Below are 21,326 nucleotides of genomic sequence, written 5' to 3'. Positions count from 1 at the left end.
TGAATTTGTCTAGCTTCAGCTGCCAGCCACTGGATCTCAGTCTGCCTTTTCCTGATGAATTAAAGAGCCACCTATCACCAGAAATCTCTGCCCGATGAAAATACTTTTAGACCGTGATCCCTTTGAAAAAATAGCAAGTGTTCAGGTCAGGATGGACAAAAATTGATCATTTTTAAAAAGTTAAAAATTTGATTGAAATCAGGTTATTGAAATTAAAGACGAGTTATTCATAAAAATAAACCTACTTAAAATAAAATTTGAAATTGACAAAATATAACCCAATAAAGCTATTTAAACGCATGAGCTGCTCAGTGGGGCCGCTGGGGGGTGCTGAGCACCCACTGTTTTCCCCAGGGGGTGCTCCAGAACCGGAGCTGGCGCCTATGATTGCAGCATAACCATAATGCGCCTGCGAGTTCTGAGCATGTGTAGGGGGCAGCTTTCTAATCCAAAAAGTTGAGGAAACAACTAAGGGGTCAACCATTTGGGATCTGATTTTGACCACCAGGGATGAATTACTTGTGAACGGGAAGGTGGTCGGGAACTTGGGAGGAAGTGATCGTGATCTGATAGAATTCAAGATCCTCGGAAACAGCCAAACTGGGCTTCAGACAGGCGATTTCAACCGACTCCGAGAAATAGCAGGCGAGATGCCATGGAAAGACCAGTTAAGAAGAAAAGGAGTCGAAGGAGACTGGCAGTTCCTAAAAGCTGTAAATTGGAGACTCAACATCAAGCTATTCCAACACAGAGGAAAGATAAGAGCCACAGGAGGCCAATTTGGCTGCACAAGGAGCTTTTTAGCTATCTAAAAACCAAAAGGGATCCATAAAGGAAATGGTGGGAGGGGCATGTCCCCAAGGAAGTAGACAAGGGAATAGCCTGCACATCTTGAAGGGACTATTCAAATTAAGTGGCTCATCAAGGAACATTTAACTCATAATGGACGATGGGAGACGCCTATCTACAGATAATTCGCTTTCCTGCTATGACTAAGTGAATTTATGCATAGACATGTCACTTGCTCTTGTGACTGCAAACTCCATTTTTTACCTGTAATTTGCCACTAGCTCTGCTGAGGGCTTTGTTTGAAACAATGGGTTTCCCTGCACATGGAGGAAGATATAAAAGGCCCTGGAAAGATCTCCATTTTACCTCTTTCCTGCTCAAGCCTCTGGACTATGGACTTATACTAATACGAGCATCTAACAAATGGACTGAGGACCTTCCAATGATTTGGAAGCAACCAGAGACTTGACTTAAGTCAGCAGTTTATTCCATCACCGCTACAAGCCTGAACCAAGAACTTTGCAATTATTGTATTGTGACAAAGTTCCTGCTCTACCTTGGTGGGTCTTGCGCTTATTGGCGGATTTGCTCGCCTTGGAGCTTCACGGCAGCCCTCAGCTTGGCTGTTTTTGTGAACCCACAGTCCAGGTCGACTCCTCCTGTGTCTGACCAGGAGTTGGGAGGATTTGGGGGGAACCCGGGCCCGCCCTCGACTCCGGGTTCCAGCCCAGGGCCCTGTGGAATGCAGCTGTCCTGGAACAGCTGTGCAACAGCTGCAACTCCCTGGGCTACTTCCCCATGGCCTCCTCTCAACACCTTCTTTATCCTCACCACAGGACCTTCCTCCTGGTGTCTGATAATGCTTGTCCACCTCAGTCCTCCAACAGTCCGCGTTCCCACTCTCAGCTGCTAGTGCCTCTTGCTCCCAGCTCCTCACATGCACACCACAAACTGAAGTGAGCTCCTTTTTAAAACCCAGGTGCCCTGATTAGCCTGCCTTAATTGATTCTAGCAGCTTCTTGATTGGCTGCAGGTGTTCTAATCAGCCTGTCTTAATTGTCTCCAGAAGGTTCCTGATTGTTCTGGAACCTTCCCTGTTACCTTACCCATGGAAAAGGGACCTACTTAGCCTGGGGCTAATATATCTGCCTTCTGTTACTCTCCTGTAGCCATCTAGCCCGACCCTGTCACCGTATGTATTTGATTCCCTTAACCAATTTTAACTCTCACCTTTCTTTCTTTCTTTCTTTCTTTCTTTCTTTCTTTCTTTCTTTCTTTCTTTCTTTCTTTCTTTCTTTCTTTCTTTCTTTCTTTCTTTCTTTCTTTTTATAAATAAACCTTTAGATTTTGGATACTAAAAGATTGGCAACAGTGTGATTTTTGGGTAAGATCTGAGTTGTATATTGACCTGGGTGTGTAGCTGGTCCTTTGGGATCAGAAGAACTCTTTGTTTGATTAAACTGGTTTTAAAGAAAAAACAACGAGGAGTCCTTGTGGCACCTTAGAGACTAACAAATTTATTTGGGCATAAGCTTTCATGGGCTAAAACCCACTTCATCAGATGCATGGAGTGAAAAATACAGCAGCAGGCATATATACACAGTATATGAACAGATGGGAGCTGCCTTACCAAGTCGGGAGTCAGTGCTAATGTGGCCAATTCAATTAAGGTGAAATAGGCCACTTCCACCTTAACTGAATTGGCCTCATTAGCACTGACCCCCCACTTAATAAGGCAACTCTCATCTTTTCATGTGCTGTAATATTTATACTGCTTACTGTATTTTTCACTCCATGCATCTGATGAAGTGGGTTTTAGCCCACGAAATCTTATGCCCAAATAAATGTGTTAGTCTCTAAGGTGCCACAAGGACTCCTTGTTGTTTTTGCTGATACAGACTAACATGGCTACCACTGTGAAACCTGTCACCATGCAAGGCACTGGTTTTAAAGAACCACTCATCTTTAAGTCAAGTGTCTGGGTGTTGAATCCAGGACTGGAATGCCTCAGGAAACTGCTTTTCTGACTTCTTGTTAGCCAGTGTGGTGAGACAGAAGTTTACTTTTGTTGCTGGTTTGGTATACCAAATGGGAGAGTAACTGCCAGTTTTGGGGTTCATCTGCCCTATTTCTCAGCAGTTTGTCCTGAATTTGGTATTCTCAGTTGTGATCCAAGAAAGCACAGTGACAGGGGTCAACAAGCATGTGGACAAGGGGGATCCAGTGGATATAGTGTACTTAGATTTTCAGAAAGCCTTTGACAAGGTCCCTCACCAAAGGCTCTTAAGCAAAGCAAGCTGTCATGGGATAAGAGGGAAGGTCCTCTCAGGGATCAGTTACTGGTTAAAAGATAGGAAACAAAAGGGTAGGAATAAATTATCAGTTTTCAGAATGGAGAGAGGTAAATATTGGTGTCCCCCAGAGGTCTGTGCAGGGCCCAGTCCTATTTAACATATTCATAAATGATCTGGAAAAAGGGGTAAACAGTGAGGTGGCAAAATTTGCAAATGATACAAAACTACTGAAGATAGTTAAGTTCCAGGCAGACTGTAAAGAGCTACAAAAGGATCTCTCAGAACTGGGTGACTGGGCAACAAAATGGCAGATGAAATTCAATGTTGATAAATGCAAAGTAATGTACATTGGAAAACATAATCCCAACTATACATATAAAATGATGGGGTCTAAATTAGCTGTTACCACTCAAGAAAGAGATCTTGGAGTCATTGTGGATAGTTCTCTGAAAACATCCACTCAGTGTGAAGTGGCAGTCAAAAAAGCACACAGAATGTTGGGAATCATTCAGAAAGGGATAGATAATAAGACAGAAAATATCATATGGCCTCTATATAAATCCATGGTATGCCCACACCTTGAATACAGCGTGCAGTTGTGGTTGCCCCATCTCAAAAAAAGATGTATTGGACTTGGAAAAGGTTCAGAAAAGAGCAACAAAAATTATTAGGGGTATAGAACGGCTTCCGTATGAGGAGAGATTAATAAGATTGGGACTTTTCAGCTTGGAAAAGAGACGATTAAGGGGGGGATATGATAGAGGTCTATAAATCATGACTGGTATGGAGAAAGTAAATAAGGAAGTGTTATTTACTCCTTTTCATTACATGAACTAGGAACCACCAAATGAAATTAATAGGCTGAATGATAAAAGTGAGGAGCAAACACTGCAAGGGATTTCTCTCCCTATCCATCTCCCTCTTTGCCCCTAAGAATACAAAAGAACAAACTGCTGGACTTTGCTCTGAAGATTTTGCTCAGTAATATAGCTGGGAGGATGTGGTAAGGAATTTACCTGGAATTAAATCTAGTTTGTTATGTTAGGAAGTACTTATCTTTCTTTTTCTTATAAACAATGCTGACTTTTATGCCTCATGACTTGTACTCAGTCTTACTTAAAATCCTATCTGCCTTTGTTAATAAACTGGTTTTATTGTTTAATCCAATCCAGTGTGTTTAAGTTACATTGTCTGGGTAACTCCATTTTGGGTGGCAAGTTGTGTATTGTTCCCTTAGTGGGACAATGGACCTAATATCTCTGGACTGTCCGGGAAACAGCTGAATGGTTCAGAGCATACATTTTGGGGAGGAATCTGAGACTGGGGATGTGTTGTGGTCACCCTGCAGTAGTAACCGAGACTGGTTAGAACCAGAATGTGGCTGGCAGGCTGCAGTTACACACAGACGCAGGGGCACCTGCATGCTGGTGGCTGTTTGTGAGCAAGCCAGGTTGGGAGCTACAGCAGCAAGGCATTGCAGGGCCCCCCAGGTTACAGGGCAAGTGATGAGACTGGTCTGGAGAACACTCACGCATGTCACAATAGTTACAGTGTGACTTCCCAAAAATATCACAGTACAATGCGCACTGCTGAACACACGCACACAACTGTCATTAAAATGTACAAATCAATATTTTTGTATGTATATTTATAATGTGTTTTATAACGAACTAGTCACAGACTGTGCGTTGCAGTGTGATTTTGGGGAGCATGGTTTCTGATGTGTGCATTGAGGGTGATGGTATTGATGACTAGAGATGCCATTAGTGTACTGGTGGCAGTAAGCTAAGGCTTGGAGGCTGGTGGTGTACTGGGTGTGAATGGTACCTATAATCTATAACCTCCTTGTTTTTGGCATTAGGCATGTGAGGAAATAAACTTGAACAGCCTTAACTCTAATTTAACATGACTGTTGTGTGGGGATGAGCTCTTCCATGGGCTTAGACTTCTGAGTCATGAACTATCAAGAGACTAATTCATGCACATACCTTATTGGAACCTTAACTATGGAGCTCCTAAAGTGCTTCCATAATCCTCCTAGATCTGACGTCCTGAAAGAATGCTCAAGGCCTTGATCTTGGGTTAGCTTTCTCCTCCTCCTGTGCTCTGAGCTGGAGATGCAACAGACACTTACAATAATTGGTTGGTTGGTTCTTTCCATTGAAGGATACAGTAATCCAGTTCAGCAGCAGCTGGTGCAGTGACTGTGTCTGCCAGCATGTGAGTTGGGAGGAGTGTCTGTTGCATTTGGATTTGTCATGCGCTCATCAACCACTGTCACAATATCAGGCTTACATGGTTTCTTCATTTGTTTCCTGTAGGTTCATGAAGGTGGCTGGCCGCACAGTGGATGCTGTTACCTGGCAACAGTAGGTATTCACCATTCTTTTTACTTTCCCAAACTAGCAGCTGTGCAGCAATGAGATGTTTAGGGCAGAGTTAACATCTTGTCTAGGTTCAAAAGGTCACTGTGAAAGGGACAGACCCCCTGGAAGCCACCTCTTCAGCCACTGTACTGTGCTTAAGTGGAGAAAAAGGCCATCCCCTGGCAGCTCACTCGGAAACACGCCATGGCAGGGACGCATGTTGCCCTGGGCTGGGTGTGTAAGTATCTACCTGGGGAACAAATATTTAATAATGGGTTCTCCAGTCTAGCAGAGACAGGTCTACAAAGAGCCAGGGGCAGGAAGGTGAAGCTGGATAAATTAAGGCTGGAAATATGGTGTACATTTTTAATGGTGAATGTAATTATCCATTGGGACAACTTAGCAAGGGCTGGGATGGATCTCCAGCACTGACACTGCCTTCCTAAAGGATCTGCGCTAGGCATTATGTTGGGGCCGTTCTCTGGCCTGTGCTATACAGGAGGTCAGACTAGGTGACCACAGTGACTCTTTGGGTCTTGGAATCTCGGAATAATCAGTCACCCCTCCCAGCTACCAGATTGTTCTACCAAATTGCAGGAAGTGGAAAAAGCTCTTCCCCAAGCTTCATTTGTTGCCTGGGTACCTGATACCTCGTAAGGTAGGCAGACAGCTTCAGGGCTAGGCCAGGCTGCACTGGACAGGGGAGCAGAAAGCTGCATGCGGTGCGTCACTGGACAATTTGAAAGTCCTTCTGTGTATCCTGCTTCTCTTTGCACCTCTGGCTGTGGCCTCTCACATGCTGGTGGCCTGAATCTAAACCCACCAGAGCTAGAGAGAGAAAACTCAGTCCAATGGAAAATACATTATTGCCCAGGAGTAATGTAGAGCTGGGTTCTCTGCCATCCCTACATGGGAAACAGAGACTGGGTGTCCAGGGGGAATCCACCTATAGGAATAACCTTTAAACCACTACACAGCACTGTAACTAGGATACAGGGCTGGAGAATAGATTCCATGGAAATCTTTTATGTAAACTCCCAGATTCCAGTCCAGGATGGGATTGTCAGCCAGAGGTTAATGCTTGATTTCTCACCTGACTCCCCAAATTACAAAATGAGTGTTAATAGTGCCATTGGTAGAGAGGCTTGGAGCATGTTCGTATGTCATGGGTAAGGTGAAGATGTTGTCAGAGATATTTTTAGTAATGGTCAGGGACAGGTCACAGCCAATAAAGAAAAATTCCTGGAAGCCCGTGGCCTGTCCCTGACTTTTACTGAAAATATCCCTGACCAAATGGGGAGGCCAGCTGCCTCCAGAGGTTGGAAAGCTGTGGGGGCCGCTCTGAGCTCTGGGGGTCCCCCCTGCCTGTGGGGGCTTGGAGCTCCAGGGTTCCCAGGCTCTGAGCTCTGGGGGTCCCCCCTCCCTGTGGGGGCCAGGAGCTTTGAAGGATCCCCAGTGACCCCAGCAGCTCAGAACTCTGGGGCCCCACCACCCACGGCAGCTCAGAGCTCAGGGGCCACCCCCTGTGTTGGCTGGGAGCTGCGGGGGCCCCGCTGTGGTCAGGAGCTGTGGTCCCACCACCCATGGTGGCAGGGAGCTCGGGAGGGCCCCACTGGCTGTGTTGGCCAGGGGCCGCAGGGCTGGGGTGCTGCCTGCAGCAGCTCGGAGCCCCAGGGGACCCCCGCTGCCCACCTCCGCTGGGGCCCCGCTACCCGTGTTGGCTGGGAAATACGCCGGGGTCCTGGCACCCATAGCCACGGGGAACTGCAGGGCTACCCCACCGCCCACTGCAGCCAGGAGCTGCTGCCTGTGATGGCTGGGAACTCTGGGAGGCCCTGGTACCCGCGGCCCCAGGGAGCAGTGGGGGAACCCTGAAGCTTCCAGCTGACAGGGCTGAATTCACGGATTCCGTGACTTCCGTGAAAAAATCGTAGCCTTAGTCTTGGGCAAATAGTGGGAATGCCTCATGCCAGACAGCCTGAGCTGTCCTGTGTACCCTAATCATGGGCGGTGCGTGAACCACCAGCTGCGGGAGGCTAGCTCCCAGCCAGTCCCACCCCCCAACACGAGGACCCGGGAGGCACAAGGCCCCCTCCCTTGGCCCCCGAGCAAAGGGCAGGCGGCGTGGCCCCACCGTGGCCCACCCAAGCACAGGGCGGGCAGCCTCAGTGCCTCCAGCCTCACCCACCTCTCCCCAGCGCTGGGCGGCCCCAGCCACTCCAAGTCCCAGCCGCCCTAGCCCCAGCAAGCTGCTTCCCTAGAGAGGAGCACCATGCCAGGGCTGGGGTCAAGGGGGAAGGGCAAGCACTAAGCAGAGCTTCGGGGAGGAGCATGGGTGGGGCTGCGCCGGGCTGTTTGGGTAGGCACAGCCTTCCCCAGCCTATGGGATGTGCTGCCCATGACCCTAATCCTGCTAGAGAGTCAGGAACCACTTCCTATGATTCAGGGAGCGTGCTGAGCCCCAGCGACTCCCCTGACAATGAGGGGTATGTTAAAAACCAAACCCTGACTAGCGGCACTGGCCACCATAGGGTGTTGGCTTTTTTTGGTGTAAATTATTCCATGTCCTCTCCCCTTCCCCATGAGCATCCGCTTTCCCGGTTCGTCTTGGAGTGTTTGCACGGGCACGTTCCACTGTAGGTGCGCACCTTGTGCACAGTGATTGGAGAATGTTACCCTCTGCGGGACCCAGCAGGGTGCTCCGAGAGCCCTCTGTCGCCACCCTGGTTTGAGAGGGCAGAGCCACCCTGCGCCCTCTCAGCTCCTTCTTACTGCCACCGATGGCTGTCAGAGCAAAGCCAGGCTGCGTGCGACAAATGCGTCCCTCACTCCTGTGTGTATATAGCCTGTTGCTGTTAGAAATTAGCCAGTTCTCAGTGCTAGGTTTGCATTTTAGGCCTTTTTTGACCACTTTTTATCTTTCGGTACCAGGATCGGTACCAGAACGATGCCTGGATCTCCAGGGCTACGTCCTGCTGGACTTGTGCTAAGCCTGTGCCTGTCAGCGACCCACACCTGGCCTGCTTACAACATTTGGGAAAATCCCACATTAGTGACAAATGTCCCTTTTGTGAAGGGACCAAGCCCCACTCAAAGAAAGAACAACATAGCGGCTCACATGCTTACTTAGGGAGGCAGCACTTTGCCCTCCATCAGAGTCATCACTGGGGAAAGCGCCCCCCGTAAGTCAGTTTCAGAGTGGAGTGCCCCACTGGAGATGTCGTCTCCTCTCCTCTCTCTCTCTCTTTGGCGGTACTGAAGAAAAGGCTCAGGCCTTCCTCAGGTTCGGTACCAGGGCCAAGTAGAGGCAGAGACTCTGTGAAACATGCAGGGGAGAAGCTGCCCCTGGAGCACTCCTCGCCTAGGGAGAGGAGATTGCTGCCTCTGGAACCTGTGCCAGGTCTGTCGAGGCCATCCCCTGAGAGATCTCTGCAGTGCCACTTTACTTACTGTGTATAAAGCTTATGTAGGGTAAACTCATAAATTGTCCACCCTCTATAACACTGATAGAGAGATGTGCACAGCTGTTTGCTCCCCCAGGTATTAGTCACTTACTCTGCGTTAATTAATAAACAAAAGTGATTTTATTAAGTATAAAAAGTAGGATTCAAGTGGTTTCAAATAATAACAGACAGAACAAAGTAAGTCACCAAGTAAAATAAAGCAAAAACATGCAAGTCTAAGCCTAATACGTTAAGAAACTGATTACAGATAAATTTTACCCTCAGAGATGTTCCAATAAGCTTCTTTCATAGACTAGACTCCTTCCTAGTCTGGGTCCAATCCTTTCCCCTGGTACAGTCCTTGTTAATTCCAGCTCAGGTGGTAACTAGGGGATTTCTCATGACTGCAGCCCCAATTGTTCTGTTCCACCCCCTTTAATAGCTTTGGCACAAGGTGGGAATCCTTTGTCTCTCTCTCTCTGGGTTCCCACCCCTCCTTCTAAATGGAAAAGCACAAGGTTAAAGATGGATTCCAGTTCAGGTGACATGATCACATGTCCTGTGAGACTTCATTACCCACTCGCTGGCACACACGTATACAGGAAATCTTACAAGTAAACAGAGCCATTTACAACCAGTTGTCCTGGTTAATGGGAGCCATCAAGATTCCAAACCACCATTAATGGCCCACACTTTGCATAATTACAATAGAACCTCAGAGTTATATTTCATACTCCTAGTTTCAGATACAAGAACGGTACGTTCATACAAATAGGATGACCACACTCAGTAGATTATAAGCTTTGTAATGACACCTTACAAGAGACCTTTTGCATAAAGCATATTCCAGTTACATTATAGTCACACTCATAAGCATATTTTCATAAACATATAGAGTGCAACGTCACAAGCTTCCACAAAAGCTGGAGCAGTCAAGGGGCAAGCCTGTACTGTCACCCCTCCAGTCTCAGCGGGTTCTGCCCCAAGATCCGTACCAACCAGCCAGAAGTCTCTCAGGCAGCTTCTTCACCACAAGACATAGGTCAGCCACCACCTCAGAAGTCTGTGGCATTCTCGTCTCACGGGGCGCTGGAACAATGTTTATAGTGCGGCTGCTGAGAGCTATTAAACCAACTGTAAACCCTGGATATACTGTAATGGAAACCATTTTAAGCCAGGGGGTGCGGCAGCCCGTCCCCTCCCACCCGCCTGGACCTCTAGTTCCAGCACCTGTGTCGTCTCATCACCAGATTCCCTGCTGCCAGAGGACGACAGGGGCTCATCCAGATCTACTGAGAAGTATGGCCTCTGTGCTTGACATCCAGGCAGAGGAGGGGTGTGGATGTTCCCACAAGCTGGTGGACGTTCTGATATCGACAGTCCCTGCCAGGGTAGCTCTGCCAGCCAACGACGTCCTCATGGAGCCAGCTGAGGTGTTTTGGCAGACGCCTTCCTTCTGGCCTCCCACGGCAAAGCAAGCTGAGAGGAGGTGCTACATCCCCTTAAAGGGGCATGACCATTTCTGCTCTCCTCCCTCCTCAGGTTCCCTTAATGGCAGCTGCCAATGAGCGCGAGAGACGGGGACAACAAGCATCGATGCCAAAAGACAAAGATTTGAAGAGGCTGGATCTGTTTGATCACAAGCTTTATTCGGCAGGAAGTCTGCAACTCAGGATTGCAAACCAAGAGTCACTCTGAGTCATGGGGAAAACAAAATGTAAAGAGAAGTTACCAGAGGACTGTAGACAGGAGTTTACAGGAATGATAGAAGAAGGTAAACTGGTCGCCAGGACTGCTGTCCAGGACAGTTTAGGTAGTGCAGACTTGGCTGCTCGAACCATGGCGTCAGCTACTACTATGAGAAGGTGTTCGTGGTTGCAGTCATCCGGGCTACCGCCAGAAGTCCAGCAGACCATCCAGGACCTCCCTTTCAAAGATCCCTCGTTGTTTTCAGAAAAAAATGGATGATAGACTCCATCGGCTAAAAGATTCCAGGGCAACACTAAAATCTCTTGAAATCTGTAGTCCAGCAATGAAAGGGAAACAATTTCATCTACAGCAGCTGTACAGGCACAAAATTTTTGCTCCCCGATCCCAAGATCTGCCAAAGAGAAAGGGCCGGGGTCATAGGAAGTGTCCTATGATATAGTTCTATTGGTTCCCCACCTTTCATTTACCAATTCCTTATCCCACTTCCTAAGTGCTTGGATCTTAAGCACGGTGGAACTGGAATATGCTCTCCAGTTCATTTTCCCCCCACCCCTTCCCTCTACAAGAACCACTCTCAAGAGATTGTCCTTCAACATGAGGTGTAGTCTCTTCTTTAGAGAGGGACCGTAGAGGAAGTCCTGTTGTACCTCAAGGGGAAAGGCTATTCCCATAACTTCTTCATTCCCAAGGCAAAAGGGGGCTGTGACTGCGGTCCCGGGGAGCCACACTGAAGTTACTCAATTAGGGTAAACTGCAAAGAACGGGGCAGACAATTCCCAAAGCTGGTGAATATTCCAATACTTAGATTTACCAAACCAGCACAAAGCAGCTTCTATAGCACCTCCCTGGTTCTCCAGAAGCCAGCAACACAGATCCCTTAAAGCAACCCAGCCTCAGGCCTCCACCCAGACACCCAAGTCAAATGTGATGAGGATTACTGAAAATCTTATTCATCATAGAAGAAAGTTCTACCAATCCCAAAGGATTGGACACATTACCTCCCTGGTTAATGAATATTTCAGATCTTACCCAAATATATAATTACAGCCAATCCTTATTAACTAAACTAAAATTTATTAAAAAAGAAAAGAGGGAGTATTGGTTAAAAGATCAGTATCTATACAGACATGAGTACAGTTCTGAGATCAGATTCGTAGTGGAGATGGTGAGCTTTGTAGTTGCAAAGAGTTCTTTCCGAATTAGTCCATAGGTTACAGTCCAATGTTCATATTTAGGGTGATCCAGATTAGGAGTGGAGATCTCAGTTTTATTGACTTAAGCTTCCCCTGCATGAAGCATCAAGCAGATCTGAGATTAAAAGACTCTTGGGACCTGATCTTTTTTTACAGTTTTCTAGCAGCCCCTTGACCATACAGTCCTGGGTGATGTAACCTTCTGTTTCCCAAACATCACTGGTAATCAACCACATGGATTAACATAAGGTAATTTATCCATTAAGTAGCTCATGTACAGCTTTAAAGAGACATATAGTCAATGACACAATTTCACCCAAGATTCCTCTAAATGTTAATATTTCCTTTTGATCTCTGAATCAATAGCTATAGTAACAGACAGGAACTGTCTGTTTACATGGGTAACATCTAACAGGATATAAGTAAACACATAAAATTAGTATCACCTCTAATTCTCTAACCATACAGGTTTGCATTTCAAAGTTCTAGCCTATCTTGCATGGAATGGCCCTAATTACCATTTACATACTTTTCTAACATGTCTCTAAAGGCTGAATTTGGGTCATTTATCCTGCAGGATGCTTAACCCTTTCTGGCCATGCGTCACAGGGACCTCAGACCTATTTTAGATCTAAGAGTTGAACAAATTCCCAAAGAAAATAAAATTCCACCTGGTTATGCTAACTTCAGTTATCCCCTCCCTGGAACAGGGAAACTGGTGTGCTATTCTCGACTTAAAGGACGCTTACTTCCATGTGGCAATACACCACAACCCCTCAGATTTGTGGTGGATGGGTGGGAACCGTTATCAGTTCCCGGTGCTTCCATTCAATCTGTCATCTGCTGCTCGGATATTCACGAAGTGCATGACCATGATGGCAGCGCATCTATGAAAATGCGGAGTCCATATGTTCCTGCACCTGGACAACTGGCTGATCAGAGGTCAGTCTGAGGCTCAAGTGTTATCCAGAGCATCCACAGTCCTGTCCATCTTGACATGCTAGGACTCCTAGTAAATAGTGCAGAGAATAGAGTTCATGGGGCAGTCTTAGACTCCACAAAGGCCAAGGCCTTTCTACCACATCCAGGTTCGAAATGTTATGGGACCTAGTGGTGTGGCTGAGAGCATGTTCTCTCCCCACAGCATGCAACTGCCTTAGTCACTTGGGTCTCCTGGCAGCAGGTGCCTAGGTAGTTCAGCACACCAGGCTGCATCTCAGAAAGCTGTAGGGAGGGCTAATGTATGCCCTGAATCATCATCAGCTGGACAAAGTGCTTCAAGTGCCAATCTTAGTTTTCAGAGTAACAGCCGTGTTAGTCTGTATTCGCAAAAAGAAAAAGAGGACTTGTGGCACCTTAGTCCTCCTTTTCTTTTTGCGAATCTTAGTTTTGTTATCTCTGGATTGGTGAATGGACCTTCTGAAAGTTTGCATGGGGGACCTCTGTGTCCTCCTACCGTCAACCCTCACTCTAGTCATAGACACATCCTCCCTGGCTTGGGACGCTCACATGGGGTCCCTCTAGTCTCAAGATCTAAAGACTCATATAAATGTCACGGAGTTAAGAGTGGTGCGTTGACCCGGCCCAGCCTTCCTCCCCCACATAGTAGGGGAAAATGTGTTAATTCTAACCGATAATTGGGTGGCCATGTTTTACATAAATAGCCAGCGTGGAGCACAAGCCACCCAACTGTACCAGGAGGCAATTCACCTCTGGGACTTCTGCATAATGTAGCCAATTAGTTCATTTTATCATTAATTTATTGTGTGTTGTGTGATGTTATAATTAACTCATCTGCTATGTCACATATAATCATTGTTTGCTAAATAGGGTGAAGTTGTAGGGTTATAGAAGGATAAGACTGATAAGTAGCATTCGGTATCTAAGTAAGTATGGCTGAAATGCAAGGCCTGCAGGCTGTGGCCTGTCAGATGTCAGCTTAGCCTGACTAGACCATAGGCTTAAGAAATGCTTGACATAAGTAAGTGACCAGAGAATGGCCCTAGGCCACAAGATTATGGGAAAAGATGCACCCAGGGGCGGTACTGCAAAAAAATGAACAGTAAGAGTAATCTTGACTACACGACACCCAGGTAGTCACACTTTTCGAACACATGCCCTAATCGCAGGGTACACTGTGTGTGTAAATGCTAATGAGAATAAAAAGAACTACAAACAACCAATGAAAAATGGGGAACCCCAATATTCTTGGGGGACACAATACAAATAAGGAAAAAGAGGACAATGCTTTCACACACATGTGCAGGGTCTGAATCACATTATGAAAGAGGGTGCCCCGGCGGGGTAAAACAAGTTCTTTACAGGAAAACTCTGGCAGGAACCATCCCTCTGCTGATAACCAATTGGCAAAGCATCCATCAGATCGTAAGAATATCATTAAGGATGTGACTGTGGTGGGATCCCTGGGGTGCATCCTGGAACTGGGGCACCACTGAGCCCCCTTAAGTCTCCAGCCTGGGTGTCTCTCTCAGTGCTTTGCTGGTCACAAGCAGCAAACCCCTCCAGGAGCTGTGATCACTCAGTACAACTGCATGTGGAGCCCCTCACCCAGCTAGATTGCATGAAGGCTCCCAAAGTCTCTCATGAATCACACAGAGAAAGGTACCAGCCAATTCCTCTCAGCTCCCCAGCCTTACACTCCAGAGCTGTACCATCCTGCCTGGTCAGAAGCCTGACCAGTGTCAGTTTATTACCCAGTCTGCCCCTCCCTCGATGTGAAGAGGACAATGCACCAGCCTTTGTAATCTGAGCTGAGATTTCCTAAGCACTTCGACTAAACACACCTTTTTAGGTAAAGTATGAAACAGATTTATTAACTGCAGAAAGAGAGTGTGGTGGTGTATGCATACCCCGTCCCCGGTCGAGGTGGATAGTGGGTGTGTGGACACCGCGGTTACTGTCTGCCTGACTGTCTTGGACCTCACCACACTGAAGTCCAAGGGACAGAGTGAAAGCAGTGGCCCTTGAGTCCAGGGCAGCACAGACTAGCGGCCCCTGCCTTCAGCGCACCGTGGCCTAGCGGACAGAATCAAAATAGCATCCCTGAGATACAGGGCAGTATGGCCTAGTGGCCAATACCCAAGGGGCTGCCACCAGGGGGGGTGGCGGCCCGGGCCCACCTGAATCCACCAAGCCCCAGCCCAGGGCCCTACCAGTGGATTTCAGATTGCACATTCTCTCCCCTCACTGCGCCTGCGTTCTCTGGTCTGGTGTCTCAGCCTGGGTGCCCCTCGGGGCAGCAGCCAATTGTCTTTATCCTTGAGCTGCGCACAGCACCAAGCGCACTGCTGGGGTTTTACAAGTCATGACTTTCTGGGAGTGTGGCTCACTGGGTTCCCGAATATTGCAATGGTGTTGGCTTAGCTGGAGCGTACGGCTCCTGGGGTTTGCTGCCTGGCCAGCGGTGTTGGGCAGGAGGGCTCGGAGGCCGGCTGTACAGCCCTCTCCTCTGGAAGCATGGGTTGCATTATTTATTATTTCCAAGCTCAGATTGAGCAGGGGTGACCTGCATTCAGCTGGGGGGTCTGTTTCCCAGGATTACACTGTGGGCAGATTGCATTTATTCAGGCTGGGAGTTTGCTTCCTCTACTAGGTCCTAATCAGTGGAAAGCTGCCTGGATCAGGGCCTGTTAGCGGAAACAAACTCCCAGGCTAAATAAATGCAAATTCATCTTGACTCAGTAGGGCAGGGCTCCCTCTCCCAGTTCCTGGGGACTTTGGGGGCAGGGACCGTGGACCGCGTTCTGCTGCTCTGGTGCTGCCTGGCTGCGTGCTGGGGAGGTGCCGCGTGCAGCACCCCAAGGGAAACAGGAGGGCTTGTTGGATTGTTTCCAGGTGTGTAAGGTAAGGGCCACACTTCTATGGAGCCGCCTCTGGTCTGTGGGGCCTCGTCCTGGCTTTGAATTCCAAGTCTGCAGCGTGGCATCCGTAACCAGTTGTGGGGGCTGGCAGTGGATTGTGTCTGTGGATAATGATCAGAATGGCGTCTCTTCCCTCTTTGTTCCAACAAACACACACGCACCAAACAAGCCCTTTGTAACCAACGAGAAAATTATTAGCAGGTGACAGTTTATTTTAATGCTGATGAAACCAAATTGGTGTCTAGCTTAAAATATGAACATTGCTTTCCCAAATCCTGACGATTCTCAGGGGACATTGGGTATAATTTGTCAAAGCTGTTATCCCTTTGAAAGGCTACGCTTGCTCCACCCAGGGAGCTCCAAAACAAACCCTGCCTGGCAGATTGGCTGGGTGTAAACTCCGCTTTCCCCTCGCTCTTCAGATCTCTCGGATGAAAATATGACCTTGTTTGGGTTTCTATAAGCAGATTTGCCAGACGTTCCAGATATTCTTGAGCTGACTGACATAATTCACTGTGTCCCTCTCTCCTGCTTCCAGGACGAAGTATTATTGACTCAGTGTGTTAGTGGCTCAGACGTGCATGCAGAGGGTCTCTTATAGTTGGGTCTGGCGGGTAGGACTGACAATGCACCGGGGGCTTGCTCGTTTTCCTTTTGATATATACTTTTGTTCATTGTGCTTGGTTACGAGTGAGTTTGTCATCGGCTAGACCCCTCAAGGATTGCACCTGCAGAGCAGAGGAGTCGAGAAGGTCTTTCCAGTCATTCAGGCCCCTCCTCCGGACTTCGATGCCCGCTTGGTGTCCTTGCCCAGGCTGAAAACGGATTGCTTGAGTAAGGAAAGGGGCAGGCCCTGTTCTTGCCCACTAACCCGTGAGCCCTGTTGGTCTGCACAGCTGGCGTTGCGGCCGCAGGGCTCAGCTGTGCGCATGGTGCCTCGCGGTGTGTGCGGCTGCTTATGGGGCGTGGGCCACTTGTGAAAACGTTCCCGTAAAACAAAGGAGTCGCTGGCATTGGCACACAGAGGGAATGCTGCTGGCTTCAGAGCGTGGGCGTGGGCAGGTTCAGTTGGGGGGGGGGGTGTCAGGGCAGGTGCCATGGGTATGTTGGGGGGACTTTGGGTAGAGGGCCTGTCAGGGGGCTGGTTTGAGCCGGGGCATGTGTCAGTGTGGGGGCCTTTGTTAGGGGGGTTCAGTTGAGGTGGGGGCATGTGTCAGGGCAGGGTTCATTTGGGCGGGCATGTGTGTTAGGGGCAGGGGTTGGTTTGGGTGGGGGGGGCGTGTTGGTAGGGTTCGGTTTGGGGGGCATGTCGGAGGCGGGGTTCGGTTTGGGTGAGGGGGGCATGTGTCGGGGGCAGGGTTCGGTTTGTGTCAGGGGTGTGTCAGGCGGGGTTCGGTTTGGGTGCGGGCGTGTGTCGGGCGGGGTTTGGTTTGGGTGGGGGGGCATGTCGGGGGCAGGGTTCAGTTTGAGTGTGGGGGGGTGTTGGTGGGGTTTGGTGGGGGGCATGTCGGGGGCAGGGTTCGATTTGGGTGGGGGTGTGTGTTGGTGGGGTTTGGGTGGGGGGTCATGTCAGGGGCAGGGTTCAGTTTGAGTGGGGGCGTGTGTTGGTGGGGTTTGGTGGGGGGCATGTCGGGGGCAGGGTTCGGTTTGGGTGGGGGGGCATGTGTGGGGGGCAGGGTTCAGTTTGAGTGGGGGGGCATGTGTGGGGGCAGGGTTCGGTTTGGGTGGGGGGGCATGTGTGGGGGCAGGGTTCGGTTTGGGTCGGGGGCGTGTCGGGCGGGGTTTGGTTTGGGCGGGGGGGCATGTGTGGGGGGCAGGGTTCGGTTTGGGCGGGGGGGCATGTGTGGGGGCAGGGTTCGGTTTGGGTCGGGGGTGTGTCGGGCGGGGTTTGGTTTGGGTGGGGGGCGTGTTGGTGCGGTTGGTTTGAGAGGGTTTGGCGGGGTGTGGGCAGGGGGCGGCTGAGACGGCCTCGGGTGCATTAAGGCTGAGTGGAGATGTGTTGGTTGTGTGGCTCGTTGTGTGGGGGAGGGAGGAAGCGGAGGTTGGTTTGTACTAGGCAGGCACACGGGTAGGGCCTGTTTGTTTGGGGGTGTGCACGTGGGGCCTGCGGGAAGTGTGTGCGCGGCGTGTGGACCTGTGAGCTTGGAGGAGAAGGGGTCACAGTGAGCACAGAAGGAGCTGCCGGCTCAGGCCAGGGGCTGGGGCTGGTAAAAGAAATGGGAAAAAGCGGGTTGAAAACACAAAATAATTGTGTCTGTGTCTCTGCCCTGCCCCCTCTGTGTGCCCGGCGGGCCTGGGGCTGCCCCCTCTGTGTGCCCAGCAGGGGTGGGGCTGCCCCCTCTGTGTGCCCGGCAGGGGTGGGGCTGCCCCCTCTGTGTGCCCGGCAGGGGTGGGGCTGCCCCCCATCTCTCTGGGACAAAGCTCTTTGGCCATGCGCAGAGGTGTCAGGTCCGCGGTAGCAGCTCTCCCCGCACACTCGCCACCCGCTGCCCCTCCCGGCTGGCCACCAGGGACCGTGCGCTCAGCCCCCGGGCACACGGGCGGTATAATTCTAAGCAGACTCTCCCTGTAGCGGCAGGCAACGCACTAGATCCGGAAATTCCTGAGCTCTGGGAAGTTGGCTTTAATTTAATTAACTGAAATAAAAGAAGGGGTCAGATAATAGGGGCAAAGGTCCCTCTTTAAAATAAGGGGAGAGTAAACAAAACCAGCTGCTCGGGGGCTGGGGGCTCTCTTCATTAAACAGGGTAAGAGGCTAATGGGCCAGGCAGCTAACTGTGACCCTTTTGGGGAAGGATTCTGAAGGCAGCGGGAAACCCAGAGATGGAGGGGGCGGCAGAGATGCAGCCAGGCCCCAGGAGTAGCCAGGGAACCCTGGTGCCCGGCTTTGCCTTCATGGGGTATGGTGGGGTGACTGCGTCTGACACACTGCCCCAGTCCTGTGCAGTGCATTGGTGGTGCTAAACGGTGAGGCAGAGCCCTGCACACAGGCAACCCTGGGTTCTATTCTGACCAGCCGGGTGACCTTGGGCAAGTCACGTCCCCTTCTGTGCCTCAGTTTCCCCACCTGTAAAGTAGGGCTAATGATACTGATCTCCTTTGTAAAGCTCTGAGCGCTAGGCATGAAACACACTAGGTAGTTATTGTTATTACTGGTTCCCTTCCATAACCTGTCCTGTCCCAGTGTCACCAACCCGGCCCTGTGTCACGAGTCTCAGTGTATTTATGTGGTATGCTCCATGATATGGCTCCAGCTGCTGGAGTCATGTGATTACGTGAGAATCTCAGCTGTCATTGTTTTGGGGGTGTTTTTTTGTCAAAATAATTTGGCCAAAAACTCAAAAGTATCCACGTGAAAAGTTATTTGAAAACAAACATTTCTACATTTTTGGCAAAAATTTCTGTGGATGGGAAAAAAAAGAATTTCAGAACAGCGAGCTGTGACTTACCTATGTTGTGGCGATGAGATGCTGCTTCCCCCCTGTGCCGAAACCCCGAGAGCTCAGGGTTGTGCCAGGGAGGATGGCACGGGGTTGTGGCAGGTGGGCGGTGTCGCTCCTCCCGGGCACTCAGGGTCATGGCAGAGGGAGACACGCTGCTTCCCCCCACCCCCAGGTGCTTGGGGTCGTGGCGGGGGGGGGGGGGGGCATGTGCTGCTACCCCCAGGGAATTGGGGTTGGGGCACTCAGGGTTGTGGCAGGGGAGGGGCACTGCTTCCCCTGAGGGGTTCGGGGTCGTGCTGGGGGGGAACATGCATGCTGCTCCTCCCGCAAGGGGCTTGGGGTTATGGCGGAGTGCTATTCAGTGTTGTGTGCGGAGGGGGTGCTGCTGGCAGGGGTGTGCTCCCCCCAGGGGTTCAGGGTTGGGGCACTGCTGGTGAGAGTGTGCTCCCCCCAGGGGCTTGGGGTTGGGGCAGTGCTGGCAGGGGTGTGCTGACCCAGGGGCTCGGGGTTGGGGGGTAGGCCCTGCTCCCGGGGGCACTGCTCCCCCAGGGGCTCAGGGTTGGGGTGATAGACCCTGCTCCTGGGGGCTCAGCATGTGGGGAGTCCCTGCAGACTGGTGTCACTGCAGGAGCCAGGCTCCAGCCGTGCCAGGCTCAGGGGAAGTTTGCGCTTGGTGCCTCCCGCTTTGCCCTCTTAGGCTTGTCTAGAGCAGGCGTTGGAGGCATGTTGGCCCGCTGCCTCGTGGGACCAGGCCGTGCACACTTTGCACAGGCCACGTGGCTCTGGGTAAGGCGGAGGGGTCCCTAGCTCTGCCAGGCTTTGCCAGCCAGCTGAGCCCATGTTAGCGTCTGTGCTGCCTTGTCTGCTCCAGCCTTTCAGCTCCGACAGGTGTGAGGGTGGTGTACGAACCAGCCCGCGTTGGGACTAACCTGTATTAAGGGCAAAGAAAACCCCCTGACCCTCCCTTGTGGGGAAACCCGCAGCCATGGACAGGGTGGGACAGTGGGGGAGTTAGCTGCAGAGTTGGACCATGGGTCTAGTGGATGAGGAACAGGGTTGGGAGGCGGGCAACCTGTGGTCTGTTCTCAGCTGTGCCCTAGACTTTGCTGAGTGGCCTTGGGTAACTCATCCCCCTTCTCTGTGCTGCGGTTCCCCATCTGTGAAATGGGGCTGTGACCCTGAGCACCCTGTGGTCACACCCTATGCACCAGTGTAATGAGCTTTGTACAAAGCCTGCCTCGTGAGGTGTCATGTGAACGCTGAAACTCGCTGGTTAGTCGCGTCCTGGTGAAAGGTGCGTAGCACCATTATCTGTCGAGTTCTGAATTCCCCCTGGGGGATGTTGCTAGCACCTGTCCAGGACCAGCCAGCCCTGGGCGTCACTGTCTCCGATGCTTAGCCTACACCTGGAATTGATGCGATAGATACTGTGAGCAAAGCTAGGCATCTTACCACGTGTGACCCTGTGAAAGGATACTGGCAAATTCCTTTGCAACCCAAGTCACGGAAAAGATCGGCGTTTATTACTGCTCTGGCACTGTGTGAATTCAGAGTGTGACTGTTAGGGTTAATTATTGCAGGAGCCACTTTTCAGAGGCTGGTGACCCCCGTGTTAAACGGACGACAGGACTTCACAAGGGCCTGCGTCAGCTATAGAGCGGGGTTCGGCACTCTGGGCCTGAGCACAAGAAACACGTGGGAATTGTGTTGTCAAAGCTCAGAGGCTGCTCTGACTATAAAAGTCTAAATATAAACTTGGAGCAGCCACATGCCTTATTTGGGACGTTGGGTAGGTGATCAAATCTCACCTGATCCCTTAAAGGTTGAAGTTATTGCTAAATGATCTGTGCCCCACACCAAGAAGCAGTTCCAGTCTTTCATAGGTCTGGTAAGCCATTACCGACAGTTCGTTTGGGGGGTCAGTGACGTTGCAAAACATCAACGTATGTAAAAAGACCAAGCCAAAGCCATATGGTCAAAGGCATGTCAAGAGGGTTTGGTGAGGCTAAGAAAAACTTGTGGGAAAACCCTGTTCTGGCCAGTCCAGATTTTGACAGAACGTTGGAGCTGCGCAGACACTGCAGACGTTGGCCTAGGTGCTGCTCTGATGGCACTGGCAAGAGTAGCAAGAAACCCCCCATAGCTTTCTGAAGCCAGGAAGTGACCCCCCGGAACAGAATTATTCTGTCATAGAGAATGCTACGCCA

The 21,326-nt window shown here is 50.3% G+C and overlaps 1 protein-coding gene across 2 annotated transcripts in view; it reads left to right on the top strand.

Moving 5' to 3' along the window:
* HPSE2 (heparanase 2 (inactive)) overlaps positions 1-21,326 on the top strand; it is a 272,272-nt gene that overhangs the window by 192,869 nt on the left and 58,077 nt on the right. For both annotated transcript variants that reach the window (XM_073354666.1, XM_073354667.1), the window contains exon 6: positions 5,405-5,452. In XM_073354666.1, coding sequence (XP_073210767.1) covers positions 5,405-5,452 — 48 coding nt within the window. The remainder of the gene's footprint in view (positions 1-5,404; positions 5,453-21,326) is intronic.

The sequence above is a fragment of the Lepidochelys kempii genome, chromosome 7 (assembly GCF_965140265.1).
Source record: "Lepidochelys kempii isolate rLepKem1 chromosome 7, rLepKem1.hap2, whole genome shotgun sequence".
Lineage (NCBI taxonomy): Eukaryota > Metazoa > Chordata > Testudines > Cheloniidae > Lepidochelys > Lepidochelys kempii.
The sequence above is the reverse complement of the archived record's forward strand: the minus strand, read 5'-3'. Positions and strand labels throughout refer to the sequence as shown.